Below are 20,489 nucleotides of genomic sequence, written 5' to 3'. Positions count from 1 at the left end.
GATGAGTGGATGGATGTGAATGGGTGAGAGTGTGAATGAATGAGTGGATGAGTGTGAACTGATGAGTGTGAATGGGCGAGTGTGAATGTGTGAATGGGTGAGTGTGAATGTAAATGAGTGTGAATGGATTGGTGTGCGTGAATGAGTGTGAACGAATGTGGATTGGTGTGTGTCAATAGGTGTGTGAATGTGTGAATGGGTGTGAATGAGTGGATTGGTGTGAATGGGCGAATGACTGGATTGGTGACTGTGAATGTGAATAAATGTGTGAATGAGTGTGATTGAGTGTGAATTAGTGTGAATGGGCGAGTGTGAATGTGTGTGAATGAGTGGATTAGTGTGGATGGGTGTGAAAGGGTGAGTGAGTGAATTGATTAGTGAGGATTGGTGAGTGTGAATGTGGGTGAGTGTGGATGGGTGTGAAGGAATATGAATTAGTGTGAGAACGAGTGTGAAATGTGTAAATGAGTGGGAATTAGTGAATTGGTGAGTGAAGTGTGGATGAGTGTGGATGGGTGTTAATTGGCGAGAGTGTGAATGTGTGGATGGGTGTGAATTAAATTGGTGAGTGTAAATTGGTGTGTGTAGTGTGAATAAGCGTGTGGATGAGAGTAAACAGGTGACTGAATTAGTGAATTGGTGTGAAGTGTGGATGAGTGTGAATTGGTGACAGTGTGTTAGAGCATGGGTGAGTGAATTGGTGTGTGAATGAGTGGATTGGTGAGTGTGAATTGGTGAGTTGGTGTGGATTGGTGTAGTGTGAATGAGTGTGAATTGGTGAGTGAATTGGTGAGTGAATTGGTGAGTTGGTGTGAATTGAATTGTGTGCAGTGTGAAAGTGGATTGGTGAGTGAATTGGTGAGTTGAATTGGTGTGTGTAGTGTGGATGAGTGTGAATTGGCGAGTGTGAATGTGTGGATTGGTGAGTGAATTGGTGAGTTGAATTGTGTGTAGTGTGGATGAGTGTGGATGAATTGGCGAGTGTGGATGAGTGTGAATTGGTGAGTGTGTGAATGGATTGGTGAGTGAATTGGTGAGTTGAATTGGTGTGTGTGTAGTGTGGATGAGTGTGGATGAGTGTGGATGTGTGAATTGGTGACTTGAGTGTGGATGAATGTGAATTGGTGAGTGAATGAGTGTGAATTGGTGAGTGTGTGAATGTGTGGATTGGTGTGTGTAGTGCGAATGAGTGTGGATGAGTGAATTGGTGACTGGATGAGTGTGAATTGGTGTGTGTGGATGTGTGAATTGGTGAGTGAATTGGTGAGTTGAATTGTGTGTAGTGTGAATGAGTGGATGAGTGTGAATTGGTGACTGTTAGAGCATGGATGAGTGTGACTTGGTGTATGAATGAGTGTGGATTGGCATGTGAATGAGTGGATTGGTGAGTGAATTGGTGAGTTGAACGGGTGTGTGTAGTGTGGATGAGTGTGAATTGGTGAGTGTCGATAGGTGTGAATTGTTGAGAGTGAGTGTGTGAATGAGTGTGGATGGGTGTGGATTGGCACGTATGAATTGGTGAATGTGAACTGGTGAGTGTGAATTAGTGTAAATTCAGTTCAGTGGATCAGGAGCAACTTTTTTTATTTATTTTTTGAGATGGGGGTCTCGCTCTGTCCCCCAGGCTGGAGTGCAGTGGCACCATCTCGGCTCACTGCAAGCTCCGCCTCTGGGGTTCACACCATTCTCCTGCCTCAGCCTCCCGAGTAGCTGGGACTACAGGTGCCTGCGACCATGCCTGGCTAATTTTTTGTATTTTTGGTAGAGATGGGGTTTCACCGTGTTAGGCAGGATGGTCTCGATCTCCTGACCTCATGATCCGCCCACCTCAGTGCCCCAAAGTACTAGAATTACAGGCATGAGCCACCACGCCCAGTCTTTTTCATTTTTATTTTTGAGACAGTCTCACTCTGTTGCCCAGGCTGGAGTGCAGTGGTGCGATCTTGGCTCACTGCAGGTCAACCTCCCAGGCTCAAGTGATCCTCCCACCTCAGCGTTCTGAGTAGCTGGGACCATAGGTGGGCACAACCACACCTGGCTTTTTTTTTTTTTTTTTTTTTTTTTTTTTGTAGAGATGGGGTCTTGCTCCATTGCCTAGGCTGGCTTTGACCTACCAGGCTCAAGTAATGCACCTGTTTCAGCCTCCTGAAGTGCGGGATTACAGGCAGGAAGGTGCAGCAAGACTAGAATAGGCAATATCTCAGTTTATTGTACTTATGAGAGATACTATTCAACTTTCAATTGTGGGTGTGTTCATCAGATAGCGATGTAAAAAGATATTTCTTATTTTGTATCTTGATCAAAAAAGTCTGAAAGTAGGCTGGGTGTGGTATCTCACACCTATAATCCCAACACTTTGGGAGGCCAAGGCAGGAGGATCATTTGAGGCCAGGAGTTTGAGACCAGGCTGGGCAACTTAGTGAGACTCTATCTCTGCTGGAAAAAAACATTAGCTGGGCCTGGTGGTGTATGCCTGTAGCCCCAGCTACTTGGGAGGCTGGCTTGAGCCCAGGAGTTACAGGCTGCAGTGAGCTATAATGGCACCACTGCACTGCAGCCTGGGCGACAGAGGGAGACCCTGCCTCTTAAAAAATAAAAATAGGTCTGGCTGGGCGTGGTGGCTCACGCCTGTAATCCCAGCACTTTGGGAGGCCGAGGCGGGCAGATCACCTGAGGTCAGGCATTTGAGACCAGCCTGGCCAACATGGTGAAACCCTGTCTCTAATAAAAACACAAAAATTAGCCGGGCGTGGTGGTGCATGCCTGTAGTCCCAGCTAGCAGGGAGGCTGAGGCAGGAGAATTGCTTGAACCTGGGAGGTGGAGGCTGCAGTGAGCTGAAATCGCACCACCGCACTCCAGCCTCGGGGACAGAGTGAGATACTGTCTCAAAAAAAAAAAAAAAAAGGTCTGAAAGTCACCAACTTTAAAACATGGTACTACCGCAAGAATCATTTAAAAGGACTAAAATTGCCTCTGGGAAAGGTGGTGTGGGGATGGGGGAAGAGATACTGTTTTCCTTTATTTTTGAGATGGAGTCTCACTCTATCCCTCAGGCTGGAGTGCAGTGGCACGATCTCGGCTCACTGCAAGCACCACCTCCCGGGTTCACGCCATTCTCCTGCCTCAGCCTCCCGAGTAGCTGGGACTACAGCCGCCCACCACACCTGGCTAGTTTTTGTATTTTTAGTAGAGATGGGGTTTCACCATGTTGTCCAGGATGGTCTCGATCTCCTGACCTCAGGTGATCCATCCACCTCGGCCTCCCAAAGTGCTGGGATTACAGGCGTGAGCCACCGCACCCAGCCAACTGTTTTTCTTAAAGGAATCTTTTCTCTTTTTGGCGACAGGGTCTCGCTCTGTCACCCAGGCTGGAGGGCAGTAGCACAACCACAGCTCACCGCAGCCTCGAACTCCTGGGTTCATGCATCCTGTCACCTCGGCCTCTGGAGTAGCTGGGACTACAGGTGCACACCACCATGCCCAGCTGATTTTTTATTTTGTAAAGACAGGGTTTCACTATGTTGCCCAGGCTGCTCCTGGAGTCCTGGCTTCATGCGATGCTCCCACCTCCCAAAGTGCTGGGATGACGGGTAAGCCACTGCGCCTGCTGGTGACTTCTTAAACAATTAAACTAGCCACGTACAAGCATAACTTTTTTTTTTTTTTTTTTGAGACGAAGTCTCGCTCTATCGCCCAGGCTGGAGTGCAGTGGCACGATCTCAGCTCACTGCAAGCTCCACCTCCAGGTTCATGCCATTCTCCTGCCTTAGCCTCCCAAGTAGCTGGGACTACAGGCGCCCGCCACCACACCCGGCTAATTTTTTGTATTTTTAGTAGAGACGGGGTTTCACCATGTTAGCCAGGATGGTCTCGATCTCCTGACCTCATGATCCGCCTGCCTCCGCCTCCCAAAGTTCTGGGATTACAGGCGACAGCCACCGCGCCTGGCCCACAAGCATAACTTTAAAAAAAAATAATTTACTTTTACAATTAAGCTTAGGAATCACACAGACTCAGGGCTGGCTCATGGCTTCCTGGCAAGTTAAACTGTGTACTTAGGGTTGGCGCGTATGAAATGGCTAATTCTAATCAGTGGTGCAATGAAGTAACTCCTCTAAAGAACTTATCGGGCCGGGCGTGGTGGCTCACGCCTGTAATCCCAGCACTGTGGGAGGCCGAGGCGGGCAGATCACGAGGTCAGGAGTTCGAGACCAGCCTAACCAACATGGTGAAACTCCATTTCTACTAAAAATACAAACATTAGCTGGGCACAGTGGCACACACCTGTAGTCCAAGCTGCTCAGGAGGCTGAGGCAGGAGAATTGCTTGAGCCTGGGAGGTGGAGACTGCAGTGAGCTGAGATTGCACCACTGCACTTCAGCCTGGCGACAGACCAAGACTCCATCTCAAAAAAAAAAAAAAAAAAAGTAGTAACCTAAGAATGAGAGAAACATGGCATTCAGAAACAGGACCCAGACTCCTCCAGCCTGAAATAGGAATGTTCCTTCCCCCCTCCCAGTGCCCTTCCCGGGAGGCTCGGGGGGTCCAGCCCAGGGAAGCCAGCTTTCCTCCCAGACTCCACTCCACGCCGAGGGTCTCTCTGTTGCCACCGCCAACCCGCATGCTTCTCAGACAGGGCGTGTTCAGTGAGTGCTCAGCTCGGCTCCCTGGAGGTTCTGGGCCTTGCTTGGCACACACGTGTGCTGCCTCCCTGCCCCCCAACACACACACATCTGAAGCAGGCAGGGCCCTGGGTGGGCACCAGGGGTGGGAGCTGAGGGCCTTGCCCATGGTCCATGAAAGCTCTGAAGCCATAGCTCTGCGGCTGGTCAGGCCCCAGGCCCCAGGCTCGGCCCCCGCGGAAAGCGCAGAAGACACCAGCTTGCCAGGGACGCAGCAGTCAGAGGAAGAGGCGTGGGGCTGAGTTCACCAACGTGCCCCATTATGGAGGCCACTGATGAATGCCACCACTGGGCTTGAGGTTGGGGCACCATCCCCACTGCCCAGGACCATCCCCAGCAGAGCCAAGTCCTGGTTGGAACTGGAGCTCTGAACACCGCCAGGACACGCTGTGGTGAGGGGCAGGTCGCTGGCAGCTCCACAGACCCCCAGCCCAGCCCACCCCACCTCTAGCCCCTCACCCAGGTGATGCCCAGGGCCAGAACAGGGGAGGCAACAGGGAGAGGGGGGTGCATGTCTCACAGGCAGGGGCAGGGTGGAGGCCCCACAGAGAAGAGGGGAGGGACGGCCTCTTGTGGCCTGGGAGCAACCGCAGAGATAAAAATAAAACCCCAAAATTGCTTCCCAAGGTTGTGTTTGGGCAACAAAGGCTTCCAAGCCAAGGCAGGGTGAGCTCTGCAGGCTGGGCAGGGTGTGGTCTGCAGGAGGGGCCTGGGTTGCGGGAGCTGGAGCGGACAGCTGAGGCACCGCCTCGCCGGGATGGTGACGTCTGGAGCAGGGGTACCCACAGCTGCTGACGTGAGCTGATGGGTTCGTCGTGGGGATGTCCTCATGGTGCAGGCTGTGTGGCAGCATCCCTGGCCTCCACCCACCCATGCCAGTAGCACCTCCCACTGACAACCACAGATGTCTCCAGATGCGGCTCAAAGCCATGGCTGACCTGCCTCCCAGGAGCACCCCAAGCCGGCCCCCACGCAGGGGTGGAGGAGGCCGGGGCCGAGGGGGGTCCCAGGGCTGTGCCTGAGCTGGGTAGGGCTGCTCCCCACCATGGGCTGCCCAGCTGAGCTCTGCAGGCTAGGACTCTGGACAGGTCCACTCAGCTTCCCACGTCTCCTCCCTCATACAGGGAAGGGGGAGGTGAGCCCGGGATGGAAGGAAACGCGGAGGGCAGCAGCACTACAGAGGGTGCCAGTGGTGGCCAAGGGCACCGGGAGGCTGGGGCAGGGCCAGGCTTGGCACTGAGCGGGCTCCACTTCACCTGGGAGAGTTTCGGCCCTGGGAGCCCTGCCCCACTCACAGCTGGGGAAAACAGACCCAGGAATGATGCCTGTGACCCCAGCTGGGGTCCCACAAGACGCTTCCTGCCACCTGTCCTGGTCCCCAGCCCTGGACCCAGGAGCCCAGCTGCTGCCCCCCTGTGGTGGTCTGGGGAAGTGCACCTCCACCCGCTACGGCCTCCGGACCCCTCCGTGCACTCAGGGACCCACAGCCAAGGCCTACTGACCTCGCTGGCTGGCACGTCCAGGGCCCAACTCCCAGGACAATATGTGACCCACAAGTTCGTCCTGTTCTAGAGAAACTGCTGGGAATAGCGCTCAAGTCCTGCCCAAGGTCTGATGGGCAAGGAACTCAAGCTTGAGTCTCAGACACATTTCTGCGACAAAAGACAAGAGGCCCCCACGTCTCTGGTGAGAGGCAGCCCAGCCTTCAGCCTTCACACACGGTGGGGGAGAGGCTGAGGCTCCACAGCCTCCACTCAACCGCCTGGGGCGGACGCAAAGGCCCCTCTCCTGTCGCTGAGCTGTTGGGGGCAGCACCTTCCCGGTGCCCACCCATGCCCTGCTACCCAAGTCCAAGGGCCCCTGCACATTCCTGCTCTTAGGAATACCATGTTCCAGCCGGGCGCAGGGGCTCACGCCTGTAATCCCAGCACTTTGGGAGGCCGAGGCGGGCAGATCACTTGAGGTCAGGAAATCGAGACCATCCTGGCCAACATGGTGAAACCCTGTCTGTAACAAAAATACAAAAATTAGCCGGGCTTGGTGGCGGGCACCTGTAATCCCAGCTATTCAGGAGGCTGAGGCAGGACAATCACTGGAACCTGGGAGGGAGAGGTTGCAGTGAGCTGAGATCGCACCACTGCACTCCAGCCTGGGTGATGGAATGGGACTCTTCCTCAAAAAAAAAAAAGGGGGGGGGAATAATGCGTTCCTCCTCTTCACCCAGAGGAACGTGGAGACACCAGGGGCCTCTGGCTCAACCTAAGCTTCAGGGATTCTTCGGCCCTGTAAACGAGACCCTTTCCTCAGCCACCCCCCAGCCCTGAACCCCTTCTGGGACAACTCTTCCTGCTTAGTCCCCACGTCCACTCAGGGCCCCAGGAGATGGCAGACATGCCTGGGAAGGCCAACACCCTGGCCCTGTAGCCGGAAGGCTTGGAGGGCCACTGGAGGATCACGTCCACGGAGCCTGGCGGGCACCATCCACCACCGCCAGTGGTACCAGGACCTTTCCTGCCTTCCCAATGAGGCCCTCCCCGACCCTCCACTCATGAAATACACCTGAATCACCCCGTGCATTCCGGGTGCTCCCTAAACCCCAGTCCTGTCCCCCTGTACTTCTGCCATCCGGGTCGGCCTCCCCCAGGGAATGTGGTGCTCAGGGAGGGGCTGTGGGTTCTGTTCACAGTGATCCCACAGCACCTAGCCTGAGCTGCACACAGCACACATTTGCTCACAGCGAGGCTGGGGCTCCCACAGGCCCAGCACCCTCTGGACAGCGGCCAAGGGCCAGCTAGAGAGAGGGACGGCCAATCTGCCACCCTGCTGCCCGGGTCTTCTACAACACCTGGGACTGGCAGCAGCCTCAATCCTGAGAGACCTCACACCCGGCAAATGGAGCTCCAGACCGGCAGGAAAGGCTGAGTCCTCTGAGAATTTATTACTACGGATCACAGCAGCAACGGGCGGGAAGGGCGGCGCCAGACTCATTTGCCCCGCAGGTAGATCTTGGGGGTCTGCCAGCCTTCGGGGGCTTCCTTTAGCCCCGCCTTCAGCCAGATGCGCCTCAGGTCTTTCTCGAACTTGATCTGCAAGAGGCAGAGAGAGGGACCGCCAAGTCATTCGTGGCAAAGAAACGTGTTCTCAGCACTTTGCCCTCCCAGGGCCAAGCAGGGGGCCACTCACCTGCTTGCGTCTCAGGCGTCCCTCCTGGACCTTCCTCCGCAGGAACCGCGTCTTCTTCACCAGCTTCCGGTACTTGTGGTGGTTCATCTTCCGCCGGCGGATCTTCAGCACGTTTTTGCACTGAATTTGAGGCGCATCCGCGACGCCTTCATCCCCCTGCTCGGCCCCTTCCCCTGTCTGGCTGGGCGGACACTGGTAGGATCGCGGTGGAGCCACAGTCCCTGCGGTCCCGGTATCCAGTCTGGGCAGGAAGCAGCGGGCCGCGAGCCAGCTCTCCAGGGGGCTGACGGACATCTTCCTGGGGACCAGCATCTCCTCCAGCTCCAGCTGGGCCCCCTTGCGAGGGAGAGAGGCCGCCCTACCTGGGCCGGCCGGCGGTGTGCTGTAAAGGGGCCCGCAGACCCGGCTGCCCAGCACTCCAGAGACGGGCCAAGGCGGGCGGCCGCCTGCAGAGAACCAGACGCCACGGTCACCGCTCGCGAGACCACACAGGCCCGTCGGGTTGGGGAGCAGCACGTTCATCCCAGCGAGGATCCCCCGCACCTCATTCCTGGCCTGAGGTTCCCTCTGTGAGCATCGGAAGCTTAGAGGGGAAAGAGTGTGTGTGTGGCCACCGGCCCTGCCCCAGCGGAGCTGCTGAGACCCGCACTCCTAACCAGGTGTGTATCCTCCCGTCCGCCCCCGCGGGGCTTCCTACCTGCCCAAGGAACGGCCCTCAACAGCTGGGAAGTCAGGCGCCCCAGGAGCATGGTCTGTGGGCGGCGGCCACAGGTCCCAGGGGAGCTGGAACACAGGTGCCCGTTCAGGTCAGGCGGCAGCGCCTTCAGTAGTCGCGGGCGGGCCGGGACCGGGGCGTCTGGTCCCGCCGCGACCCTCGCTTCCCTTCTCCCTCCGCCACCCCAACCCACAAGGAGGACTTTGCTTCCAACACAGCTCGCGCCCCGAGGCTCCCAAGCCCCCGACGCGGGCGGTGTCGCGCTCGGACGCACCGAAAGGTCCCAGAACGGGGAGGCCGGCCCCCTCCCCGGGTTCACCCCCGCGCGAATCGCGTTGCCTGGCGCCCGGACCCTCTCGGCTGGACCCCGGGCCCGCCTGCCGCAGCGCCCGGCGCCCTCAGGCCTCCCGCTGACCCTTCCCAGGCCCGACCTCGACGCGGCTCAAATTGACCGTTCTGCGGCCGCCCTCGGGCACTTCCGGTCCGTCCCCAAGTCGGCCCCGACCGGCAGCGGCCACCCGGCGGTTCCTACGCACAGCGCCCCCTGGCGTCCTCGCGGCCCCCGATTCTGCATTGGCTCAGGCCCCGCCGGGCCCGAAAGGCGACGGTTTCCGGTTAGTGGAATCACGGTCCCAGTCCTCGCGCGGTTCCTCAGCTCCGCCTGGTCCCTTACTGAGGCAAAAAAACTACATTTCCCACAATCCCAGGGGGTGCGGGCCCTGGATATACCCGCAGGTCCAGAATCGTTTCCGGACCACCCAGGGGCCGGATTCCCAACGGGCCGACGGAACTGCGGGCTCAAGACTACGGAAGTGACGTATCCGGCGACGGAAGTGGAGTTACGTGGAAGGCGGAAGCGTCTAGAGCTATTTCCCCTGTTTTGGCTAGAGACCAAGGACCCGGAGCAAGCGCTGAGCCTGCGGTACCGGGCCTCCCCGACTCCTCATTCCTGGGGTTAAAAAAAAAAAAAAAAAAGACTCAGGCTGGGCGCGGTGGCTCAGGCCTGTAATCCCAGCACTTTGAGAGGCCGAGGCTGGTGGATCACCTGAGGTCAGGAGTTCGAGACCAGCATGGCCAACATGGTGAAACCCCGTCTCTACTAAAACTACAAAAATTAGCCTAGCGTGGTGGCAGGCGCCTGTAATCCCAGCCACTCGGGAGGCTGAGGCAAGAGAGTCGCCTGCGCCCAGGAGGCAGAGGTTGCGGTGAGCCGAGATCGCACCACTGCACTCCAGTCTGGGTGACATAGATCCTGTCTCAAAAATAAATAAATAAAATAAAATCAGACTCACACTTTTTGTCTGAGAACTAAAAGCAGCCTCTCTGGAGGATTGGGTTTGGCTGAGCTCCTAATGATGCTCCCCAGAGTAGGCGCTGCCAACGTGTAGCTTCACCTTTCTACTCCAGACAGGCCCCTTTGATCTCCCTGAGGTTGGCTAATATAGAGATCCCAGCATGGACTTGCAGGGGCGCCTGGTGGGAGAGGGGTGTGGAGCAGAGCCTGCTGGGCCTGCTCGGAGACTTGCCTTGCAGGAGGGTCTTCCAGGGACGCTTAGCAGGAAGTGGAAAGGCCAGGTCATCTGCCGGGCCCAGCCTGGCTAAGCAGTGAGTGACAGGTAGGATAGGCCAGTGTGAGGACATAAAGTTCAGGCTCCAGGCCCACCTCTACAACTGAGGTCCCCAGATGACTCTATGTTACCCCTCAGAGGGGCTACTTGGGACTCCAAGCAGGAAGGTTTACGAACGTTATTTGCGGGCCCGCCCTTCACCCCTGCTGCACAGCTTCCCCTAGTGGATTTGGCCGTAAATGAGCAGACTGGTGCCTCCAGAGCAGCCCTCGCCTTGGTGCCCCTGTGTTTGTCTTCACCCGGCCGGGGTCCAGGGAGATGCAAAGAATCCATCAGAGAACAGGTGAGCATGTTGAGAAGAACCAGAGAACCAGAAATAACCTGGGCTGGCAACCTTGGCCTTCAGGCTTCTGAGGCATTGACGTGCAGATAAAAGTACCTCCCCTGAGTTAGGGACCGGTAGAAGAAACGGGATGTGGACATTTCAGTCTAAGAAAGTCTTGAGGAGCAGAATGAACCAGGGTGTCCTTCCCCCTCTCAGGAAGTAATTTCAGGGAGGTGGAGTGAGGAAGACCAGTCTGTTGGGGTCCCTGTACCCAATAGGCTCCAGGCCAAAAGGGAAAGGTCCCAGCTAGAGCAGGACCCAGCTGCTACAAGGCTGGGGAATTATTATTCAGCTACAGGAGCTGCATGGAGCCGGCCCGGGAGGCTTGCAGACAGTGGCCACCCCGATGAATGCCCGGGCCAGACCTGACTGGCTGCCGCCCACAGGAGTGGCAGGAACACTTGTTGGAAGCGCCACATGCTTGTGTGAGCAGAGCTGCCAAGCTAGATGAGCTGGAACTAGACTAGGAAGATCAATCCTTTACAAACATCTGAGGAAGAAAAAATGCAGTGGAAGAATCGGGGAGGGTGCATGGGTTATGATTCCTAATTTTTAAACAAAGGAACTCTAGTCTCTCAAGGGAAGTACACAGTTGCTGCACATACCTGTTTTCCCCAAAATACCCATTTGTCTTCAGGAAAGTTTTTCTTTAGAAACTTAAGAATTTTGGTCGGGCAGAGTGGTTCACACCTGCCTGTAATCCCAGCAGTCTGAGAGGTCGAGGCGGGCATACTGTCTGAAGTCAGGAGTTCGAGACCAGCCTGGCCAACATGGCGAAACCCCGTCTCTACTAAAAATACCAAAAAAAAAAAAAAAAAAAAAAATTAGTTGGGTGTGGTGGTGCACACCTGTAGTCCCAGCTACTCCGGAAGCTGAGGCAGGAGAATCTTTTGAACCTGTGAGGTGGAGGTTGCAGTGAGCCGAGATCGTGCCAATGCACTCCAGCCTGAGTGATAGAGCGAGACTCTGACTCAAAAAAAGGTGGGCATGGTGGCACAGACCTGTAGTCCCAGCTCCTCAGGACTGGGTCGAGGGCAGAGTGGCCAGACGCGACAGCGTATACTGGGGGAAAGACATATTGGCGACCCAGCGCACACCTGCCTATAATACTTAAATAATCTTAAGATCGTGGATAATAGTGATCTTATTAAAATACGAAACTATGGGTTTTCAGTATTTCCTTTTATTAGCATAATTTAACCATAAATGTATCTGATTTATAAATAATGGCTGTGTAGCAGTTGGTGTACAAAACTCCTGAAAGCTTAACAGCTAGCGGTCCCGCTGCGCCCTGGCCCACACTGGCTCCCACAAGCTACTGCCAGGCTCTGACAAGGCATCAGGGCCCTGCCTGTCTGCAGCTTTTGCCCCAAGACTTTGGGGCTCCTCAGCTCAGGGCAGAGCCTGAGCTCCAGCCTGGGTCCACCCTCGGCCACGCCGCCTTTAATGCTCCTCCAACCTCCGGGCCACAGATACAACATTCCTAAAAATTCTGAAGTTTCTATTTCTTTTTTTTTTTTTAAACAGACAGAGTCATCTTGCTCTGTCACCCAGCCTGGAGTGCCGTGATCTCGGCGCTCACTGTAACTTCTGCAACTTCTGCCTCCCGGGTTCTAGCAATTCTCCTTCCTCAGCCTCCAGAGTAGCTAGGAATACAGGCGCACGCCGCCACACCTGGCTAATTTTTTGCACTTTAGTAGAGACGGTTTCACTGTGTTGCCCAGGCTGGTCTCGAGCTCTTGAGTTCAGGCAATCCACCTGCTTCGGCCTTTCCAAGTGCTAGGATTACAGGCATGAGCCACCACGCCCGACATTTTTTTTTTTTTTTTTTTTTTTTTTTGAGAGGGAGTCTCGCTCTGTCACCCAGGCTGGAATGCAATGGCGCGATCTCAGCTCACTGCAACCTCCATTTCCCAGTCTCAAGCGATTCTCCTGCCTCTGGAGAATGATCTTAAGATGACTGAATATTATAGGCAGGTGTGTGCTGGGTCGCCGAGATGTCGCTCCCCAAGTATATACTCCGTCGCACCTGGCCTCTGCCCTCGGCCCTCAGTGCAGCCAAACGGGACATATCTCCAGAAACCCGGAGGGCACAAGCCCAGCTGTTGGCCATTCAGAGCGCAGCTTAAATGGGAGCACTTGCTTCAGTACGACGTCCCTAACCGCCAAGGGCTCATCAAGATCCTGCCTTGATTCACTGGATCTGTGCAAGATTAGCAAATGTCTACCCTAATTTTAGACCCACTCCTAAAAACTCACTCTTGGGAGCTATGTTTGGAATGGGGACCCTCTTCCTCTGGTATTATGTTTTCAAAAAACTTATCCAAGAAGGAAAATTGGATCAAATGTTTAACATCTCATATTAAATCTGGCAATGACAACTGTATGTATTCTTGCTTAAATAAACGGTCTATCAATTTTTGTTGTTGTTGTTGTTGTTTTTTAAGGATTGTGGGCCGGGTACAGTGACTTACGCCTGTAATCCCGGCACTTTGGGAGGCCAAGGCAGGCAGATCACTTGAGGTCAGTTCGAGACCAGCCTGGCCAACATGGCGAAACCCCGTCTTTACGCAAAATACAAAAATTAGCCGGGCTTGGTGGCGCATGCCTGTAATCCCAGCTGCTCAGGAGGCTGAGACAGGAGGATCACTTAAACACGGGAGGCAGAGTGAGCCAAGGCCATGCCACGGTGAGTGATGAAGGAAAAGCTGTATAATGGCTACTGCATGGAATGAAGTTGTTGGTACTTGAAATTGGCCATATCCAGCCTGGGCAACATGGCGAGACCCTGTCTCTTCAAAAAATACAAAAATTAGCTGGGTGTGGTGACTCACACCTGTAGTCCCAGCTACTCAGGAGACTGAGGTGGGAGGATCACTTGAGCCCAGGAGTTGAAGACCAGCCTGCAACATAGTGAGGCCCCATCTCTACAAAAAATTAAGAAGGCCGGGCGCGGTGGCTCAGCACTGTGGGAGGCTGAGGCGGGTGGATCACGAGGTCAGGAGATCGAGACCATCCTGACTAACACGGTGAAACCCCGTCTCTACTAAAAATACAAAAAAAAAATTAGCCGGGCGTGGTGGCGGGTGCCTGTAGTCCCAGCTACTCGGGAGGCTGAGGCAGGAGAATGGCGTGAACCCGGGAGGCAGAGCCTGCAGTGAGCCAAGATTGTGCCACTGCACTCCAGCCTGGGCGACAGAGCGAGACTCCGTCTCAAAAAAAAAAAAGAAAAAAAATTTAAAAACAAATTAGCCAGGCATGGAGGCGTGAGCTTGTGGTCTCAGCTACTTGGGAGGCTGAGGTGAGAGGATCGCTTGAGCACATGAGATCACACCACTGCACTCCAGCCTGGGCGACAGAGATTACAAAATATAATTGGCCGGGCTAGGTGGAGTGGCTCACGCCTGTAATCCCAGCACTCTGGGAGGCCAAGGCGGGCAGATCACCTGAGGTCAGGAGTTCGAGACCAGCCTGGCCAACGTGGTGAAACCCCATCTCTAATAAAAATACAAAAATTAGCCGGGCGCCTGTAATCGCAGCTACTTGGGAGGCTGAGGCAGGAGAACTGCTTGAACCTGGGAGGTGGAGGTTGCTGTGAGCCAAAATCGCACCACTGCAGTCCAGCCTGGGCAACAGAGCGAGACTCTGTCTCAGATAAATAAAATTGGCCATCAAGGAAGTATTTACACCCCAAAAATTGAAATACGAAGGCCTACCCTTTTTTCAGACGTGCTAATTAAAACGCTCACCAGTGCTCCAGGCACAGGGCTTCCCAGGAGACAGGCACCCTCACACAAGGCTAAGGGAACAGGAGCAGTGCATCTGGCTCTAGATGCCCGGGCACGGGCACCACTGTGAGCTGTCCCAGGTGGTAGGGCCTGCACCCCCTGCTGATGGCAAAATGGCCTCTCTGCCAGGTGTGTCCTCTCAGGGTCAGGGTGCCCTGGGCTGTGACACTCCAGCCAGGCTACCACCAGCGAAGCCAGCCCAGCAGCTCCATGACACAGCAGCTGCTCTGTGTGGGTGCCCTGCCCTGCGAGGAACTTGGGGTGCACCCCATGCAGGGCCCCAGCCCTGCCTGTGCCCAGTCCCCCTGTTCATGCAGCTGCCTGTGGAGCCGTGAAGGTGCCGGCAGGATGGAAGCAGCCCCCAGGGGCTGGGCCTGAGGAGGTGGAGCGGGGCGTCCGCGGGATGACAGTGGCACGTGCTCGTCCTTCCTTTGGTCCCCGCAGAGGGCAAATCTCAAGGAGGTGGGGACGGTGGCCTCGTGGATGCTGGGCAGCACCCCACTGCCTGCCTCCCCTGGGAAGACGAGATATGGGGCAAGACCTGCAGCCGCCCCAAGTGCCAGGGCGACCTTGGGGGCTGCCAGGGAGATGCCCACCCACCGCACCAGACGCCTCCCCATGTGGGTTCCTCCTGCAGGTACTCCCGGGGCTGGAGTCACCCCTCGGCCTGGCCTTGCTGCAGGCAGGGGAGAGCCATGGCTTCTGTGGCACAGGGGAGCCCCTGGTCTGGTGGGCAAGGACCCCTACCCTCAGGTCAACGCTCCTGGATCGAGGCCGGGACCTGAGCCACTTCGGAGCAGAGGCCGAACCCACCCCCACCTTGTGGGCGGCGACCCTCACTTTCCGGATGCTGAACCAGGCTCCAGTTGCCAGAGCTCCAGGGCACCCATGCCAGGAGCTGGCACCATGCCCCTTGCTGTGTCCCTAGGCAGAAATGAGCCTGTGGGGCCCTGCAGCTAGTGTGGACCCTCAAAGGAGCTGGGGCAGACCCTCACTTTGGCCCCCCATCTGGTTTTCTGCAGAATGGGCTCTGGAAAGCCTCAGGCAGTAGAGGCGCCCTGTGTGGAAGCTGGACACTGCCAGAGTGGTGGGACTGGAGGCTCTGGGGACAATGGGCCCTGTCTGTGTCCTCTGGGGCGTGTCCCACACACATTTCTCCACCTTGGCACAGCTGATGCCTGGGAACTGTCCTGTGCACTCAGCGTGCTAAGCAGTGTCCTGAGCTCTCAGACCCCCACCGTGTCCCCCTAGCCTGAGCCCCCTGAGCTCCCATCAGTTTCCTCCAGATGGTGGCCCAGAAGCTGAGACGCAGGCAGCATGGAGTCGCAGGGACGGGCTACCCTGATGCCTGCACTTCCCCTCTTGGCAGTCTTGCAGGGCCAGTCATCTCGTGGACGGGCAGGAACGACCCTTCACACAGGGCAGGGCGGGTCAGTGCTTTGGACGTCTCTGCAGCGGTGACTGTAAGGAGATGCCCACCATGCTGGGGCTCCTGGGGAACCACTGGAGGCAGCCACCACGTGCCCTCTCCTAAGCCAGCCAGTCTCCAGCTGGGGACCACCAGGATACCCTGGTCCCATCGGCACACTGCAGCAGGGAGACGAGAGACCAGCAGGACAGTCTTCCTGGTCCAGACAGAATGAAGCAAAGAAACCAGAAGGAAGGGGCAGATGGCCAGGAAGGTGATCCCTGGGGGCCCTCATTGCCCACTGGTGTAAGCCGTCCCCCCGTGCCTTGACAGTTTACAGAGTCCACGGCAACGACCCAGAGGTCACCACCCCTTCCCACAATCCAGTAACAATCCAGAGGTCACCACCCTTCCCAACAATCCAGTAACAATCCAGAGGTCACCACCCTTCCCAACAATCCACTAACAATCCAGAGGTCACCACCCCTTCCCAACAATCCAGTAACAATCCAGAGGTCACCACCCCTTCCCAACAATCCAGTAACAATCTAGAGGCCACCACCCCTTCCCAACAATCCAGTAACAATCCAGAGGCCACCACCCCTTTCCAACAATCCAGTAACAATCTAGAGGTCACCACCCCTTCCCAACAATCCAGTAACAATCCAGAGGTCACCACCCTTCCCAACAATCCACTAACAATCCAGAGGTCACCACCCCTTCCCAACAATCCAGTAACAATCCAGAGGTCACCACCCCTTCCCAACAATCCAGTAACAATCCAGAGGCCACCACCCCTTTCCAACAATCCAGTAACAATCTAGAGGCCACCACCCCTTCCCAACAATCCAGAGGTCACCACCCCTTCCCAACAATCCAGTAACAATCCAGAGGTCACCACCCTTCCCAACAATCCAGTAACAATCCAGAGGTCACCACCCCTTTCCAACAATCCAGTAACAATCTAGAGGTCACCACCCTTCCCAACAATCCACTAACAATCCAGAGGTCACCACCCCTTCCCAACAATCCACTAACAATCCAGAGGTCACCACCCCTTCCCAACAATCCAGTAACAATCCAGAGGTCACCACCCCTTCCCAACAATCCAGTAACAATCCAGAGGTCACCACCCCTTCCCAACAATCCAGTAACAATCCAGAGGTCACCACCCCTTCCCAACAATCCACTAACAATCCAGAGGTCACCACCCCTTCCCAACAATCCACTAACAATCCAGAGGTCACCACCCCTTCCCAACAATCCAGTAACAATCCAGAGGTCACCACCCCTTCCCAACAATACAGTAACAATCCAGAGGTCACCACCCCTTCCCAACAATACAGTAACAATCCAGAGGTCACCACCCCTTCCCAACAATCCAGTAACAATCCAGAGGTCACCACCCTTCCCAACAATCCAGTAACAATCCAGAGGTCAACACCCCTTCCCACAATCCACTAACAATCCAGAGGTCACCACCCCTTCCCAACAATCCAGTAACAATCCAGACGTTACCACCCCTTTCCAAACAATCTAGTAACAATCCCGACGTTACCACCCCTTTGGCAGAAAGTCCTGGTAACTCACCCCTTAATTTAATGTTAAGTAAGTGTGCATATAAATACAGTTGCCAACAGCCCTCAAGTGCAGCTCTGGGCCCCCTGTCTAGGCATTATCGTTGCCCCCTGAGAACCAGCTCCAGTTCAATAAAAGGAATGCTGAGGGCCAGGTGCAGTTGCTCACGCCTGTAATCCCAGCACAGGCCAAAGTGGGCGGATCACCTGAGGTCAGGAATTCAAGATCAGCCTGGCCAACATGGTGAAACCCCATCTCTACTAAAAATACCAAAATTAGCCAGGCATGGTGGCAGACGCCTGTAATCCCAGCTACTCGGAAGGCTGAGGCAGGAGAATCTCTTGAACCCAGGAGGAGGAAGTTGCAATCAGCTGAGATTGCAGCACTGCACTCCAGCCCAGGCGACAGAGCAAGACTGTTGGATTGCTGTGGGCCAGGTGCAGTAGTGGACACCCACAATGTCCACCAGCAAGAGGGAGGGTGAGGAGGGAGGACTGCTTGAGCCTGGGAGACAGAGGTTGCAGTGAACTGTGATTGTGCCACTGCATTCCAGCCTGGGTAACAAAGTGAGACTCCATCTCCGATTAAAAAAAAGAAAAAAAAAAAAGATTGCTGTCTACTACCACCTGCATTCTTCCCTGGGTGAAGACAAGAACCCTCATGGGCTAAGCCCTAATTTGGGGGCTTGCTGGCCACGGATCATCTGGTGGTCATGAAAGGACAAAGATAGCAAGGAGGCCGGGCGCGGTGGCTGACGCCTGTAATCCCAGCACTTTGGGAGGCTGAGGCGGGAGGATCGCCAGGTCAGGAGATGGAGACCATCCTGGCTAACACGGCGAAACCCTGTCTCTACTGAAAATACAAAAAATTAGCTGGGTGTGGTAGCAGGTGCCTGTAGTCCCAGCTACTCGGGAGTGCCACTGCACTCCAGCCTGGATGATAAGAGTGAGACTGTCTCAGAAATAAAGTAAAATGGCTGACAAAAATAAATTGGGGTTAGAGGAGAATCAACCAAGAGAAGGGGTGAGAAGGATGTGGTTCTGTCCAGGGTGGCCAAGCAATGGGGTATCCAAATCCACTGCTTGGCTGCCGTGAGGGAACAGGCCCTTGGACTTGGGACCTGGCCGGAGCACGGATCTCACAGGAGGTGGCGGTGCTGTGGCCGTCGCCCACTGCTCGGCTCCACCACAGGCCAGGAAAGAGGATGGTTCTGAAAAGAGCCTCTGGTTCATGTGGCAGCCTTGATCACCCACCGCGGCACGTCTCGCTGTCTCATGTTGCCTCCACTGCCAGTCACCTCCATTCTCCCATCTCCCTGCCTCTTGCTCACCCCCTTGCTTTTTTTTTTTTTTTTTTTTTTTGAGACGGAGTCTCGCTCTGTTGCCCAGGCTGGAGTGCAGTGGCACAATCTCGTCTCACTGCAAGCTCTGCCTTCTGGGTTCAAGCGATTCTCCTGCCTCAGCCTCCTGAGTAGCTGAGACTACAGGCATGTGCCACCACGCCCGGCTAATTTTTGTATTTTAAGTAGAGACGGGGGTTTCACCGCATTGGCCAGGATGGTCTCGATCTCCTGACCTCGTGATCTACCCACCTTGGCCTCCCACAGTGTTGGGATTACAGGCGTCAGTGAGCCACTGCACCCAGCCCTTTTTTTTTTTTTTTTTGGCATCTTTAGTAGAGATGGAGTTTCACTATTTTGCCCAGACTGGTCTCAAACTCCTGAGCTCAAGCAATCCACCCACCTCAGCCTCCCACAGTGCTGGGATTACAGGTGTGAGCCACCATGCCCAGCCCATTTTATTTTCTGTCCTGAAATGTATGCTTCATTCATGGTTTTTGCTCTTACTCCCCAGTAACTGTATTAGGGCAACTGTTTAAGGCAGGACACTTGGCCGTGAGAGGTCCTGTTGTGTTGACCCTGAGATGCCAGAGTCACGTTCTGTGGCCCCAGCTTGGACTTTGGGGTACACTGTTGGCTGCCTTCCACCTGCTCTGGGGTTTCTGGTATTTGTTGTGTGCACCCTCATTGGCCAACACTTGGGAACCCCAGGATTTGGCATTTGGTGCTATTGCTCACCCTCTGGATGGCCCACGGTTTTGGCACTGACATTTCTTCTAAGATTGTAGGTTGGAGGCCCATCCTAGCGGAATCTTGGTCTTGCCTTTTCTTGCTTACTGCCCTAAAACCTAAAATTATAGCTTTTGGTAACAGCCTTTTCTTTTTTTGAGATGGAGTCTTGCTCTGTCGCCAGACTGGAGTGCAATGGCGCAATCTCAACTCACTGCAATCTCTGCCTCCCGGGTTCAAGTGATTCTCCTGCCTCAGCCTCCTGAGTAGCTGGGACTACAGGGACACAGCACCACACCCGGCTAATTTTTGTATTTTTAGTAGAGACGGTGTTTCACCGTGTTGGCCAGGATGGTTTCAATCTCCTGACTTCGTGATCCGCCTGCCTCAGCCTCCCACAGTGCTGGGATTACAGGCGTGAGCCGCCGCGCCCGGCCTCCCACGGCGCTGGGATTACAGGCGTGAGCCGCCGCGCCCGGCCTCCCACGGCGCTGGGATTACAGGCCTGAGCCGCCGCGCCCGGCCTCCCACGGCGCTGGGATTACAGGCCTGAGCCGCCGCGCCCGGCCTCCCACGGCGCTGGGATTACAGGCCTGAGCCGCCGCGCCCGGCCTCCCACGGCGCTGGGATTACAGGCCTGAGCCGCCGCGCCCGGCCTCCCACCACGCGGCCAAAACTCGTTTTCTACTGCAACACCATTTGGGCGCAATGCAAATTGGGAGAACATAAAATCTGGCCTTAAATGGTTCTTTATGTCATAATAATATTTTACAATTATTTAGTAAAAAAGAAAGCAAATGGAGAGCGGTCTCTTGGGTACAGGCGTGTATGGCCCTTTACTGGTTCTCTTACTTCCAGGCACAGGAAGCTAGGGGGCCCCTCATAGCTGCTCTCCCTGGAAGGACACCCTCCCTGGAGTCTCCTCAGTTCCCCAATTCTGAGGGGGGGGGGGTCCCACCAGCTATCTAATGCAGGATTCCATCAAAAAAATCATCAGGCATAACTCCCCATTATCCCACTAGCCCCGGCCTATATGTCCCACTGCCCTAGTAAGTCCAAACGGTACCACCAGGAGTGGGGCCCCCTAGTCCCCAAAACCAAAACTGTGTCCAC

At 55.3% G+C, this 20,489-nt stretch overlaps 1 protein-coding gene across 4 annotated transcripts; it reads right to left on the bottom strand.

The window, feature by feature from the left end:
• Positions 1–7,602: 7,602 nt before the first annotated feature.
• On the bottom strand, positions 7,603–9,393 carry AURKAIP1 (aurora kinase A interacting protein 1). 4 transcript variants are annotated; one of them, XM_008961722.4, is made up of 4 exons: positions 9,013–9,393; positions 8,564–8,649; positions 7,867–8,312; positions 7,603–7,769 (listed from the first exon to the last, which is right to left on the bottom strand). In XM_008961722.4, the coding sequence occupies exons 2-4, from the start codon at positions 8,613–8,615 to the stop codon at positions 7,668–7,670; spliced, it is 600 nt and encodes a 199-aa protein (XP_008959970.1). In that variant the 5' UTR covers positions 8,616–8,649; positions 9,013–9,393; the 3' UTR covers positions 7,603–7,667. The 4 variants fall into 4 exon arrangements, with proteins under 4 accessions (XP_008959970.1, XP_008959968.1, XP_008959971.1 ...); XM_008961720.4 differs by having other exon boundaries at positions 7,867–8,449; positions 9,013–9,228; XM_008961723.5 differs by having other exon boundaries at positions 8,934–9,086.
• Between the last annotated feature and the right edge of the window lie 11,096 nt (positions 9,394–20,489).

The sequence above is a fragment of the Pan paniscus genome, chromosome 1 (genome assembly GCF_029289425.2).
Source record: "Pan paniscus chromosome 1, NHGRI_mPanPan1-v2.0_pri, whole genome shotgun sequence".
Taxonomy (NCBI): Eukaryota; Metazoa; Chordata; class Mammalia; order Primates; family Hominidae; genus Pan; species Pan paniscus.
The sequence above is the reverse complement of the archived record's forward strand: the minus strand, read 5'-3'. Positions and strand labels throughout refer to the sequence as shown.

Bases quoted from the DNA above. Each gene is read 5' to 3' on its own strand.
- AURKAIP1 (XM_008961720.4), bottom strand. From the start codon at position 8,388: ATGAACGTGCTGCTCCCCAACCCGACGGGCCTGTGTGGTCTCGCGAGC. The intron at 7,770-7,866 runs GTGAGTGGCCCC...TGCCTCTTGCAG, and splicing joins GACGCCTGAGACGCAAGCAG to ATCAAGTTCGAGAAAGACCT.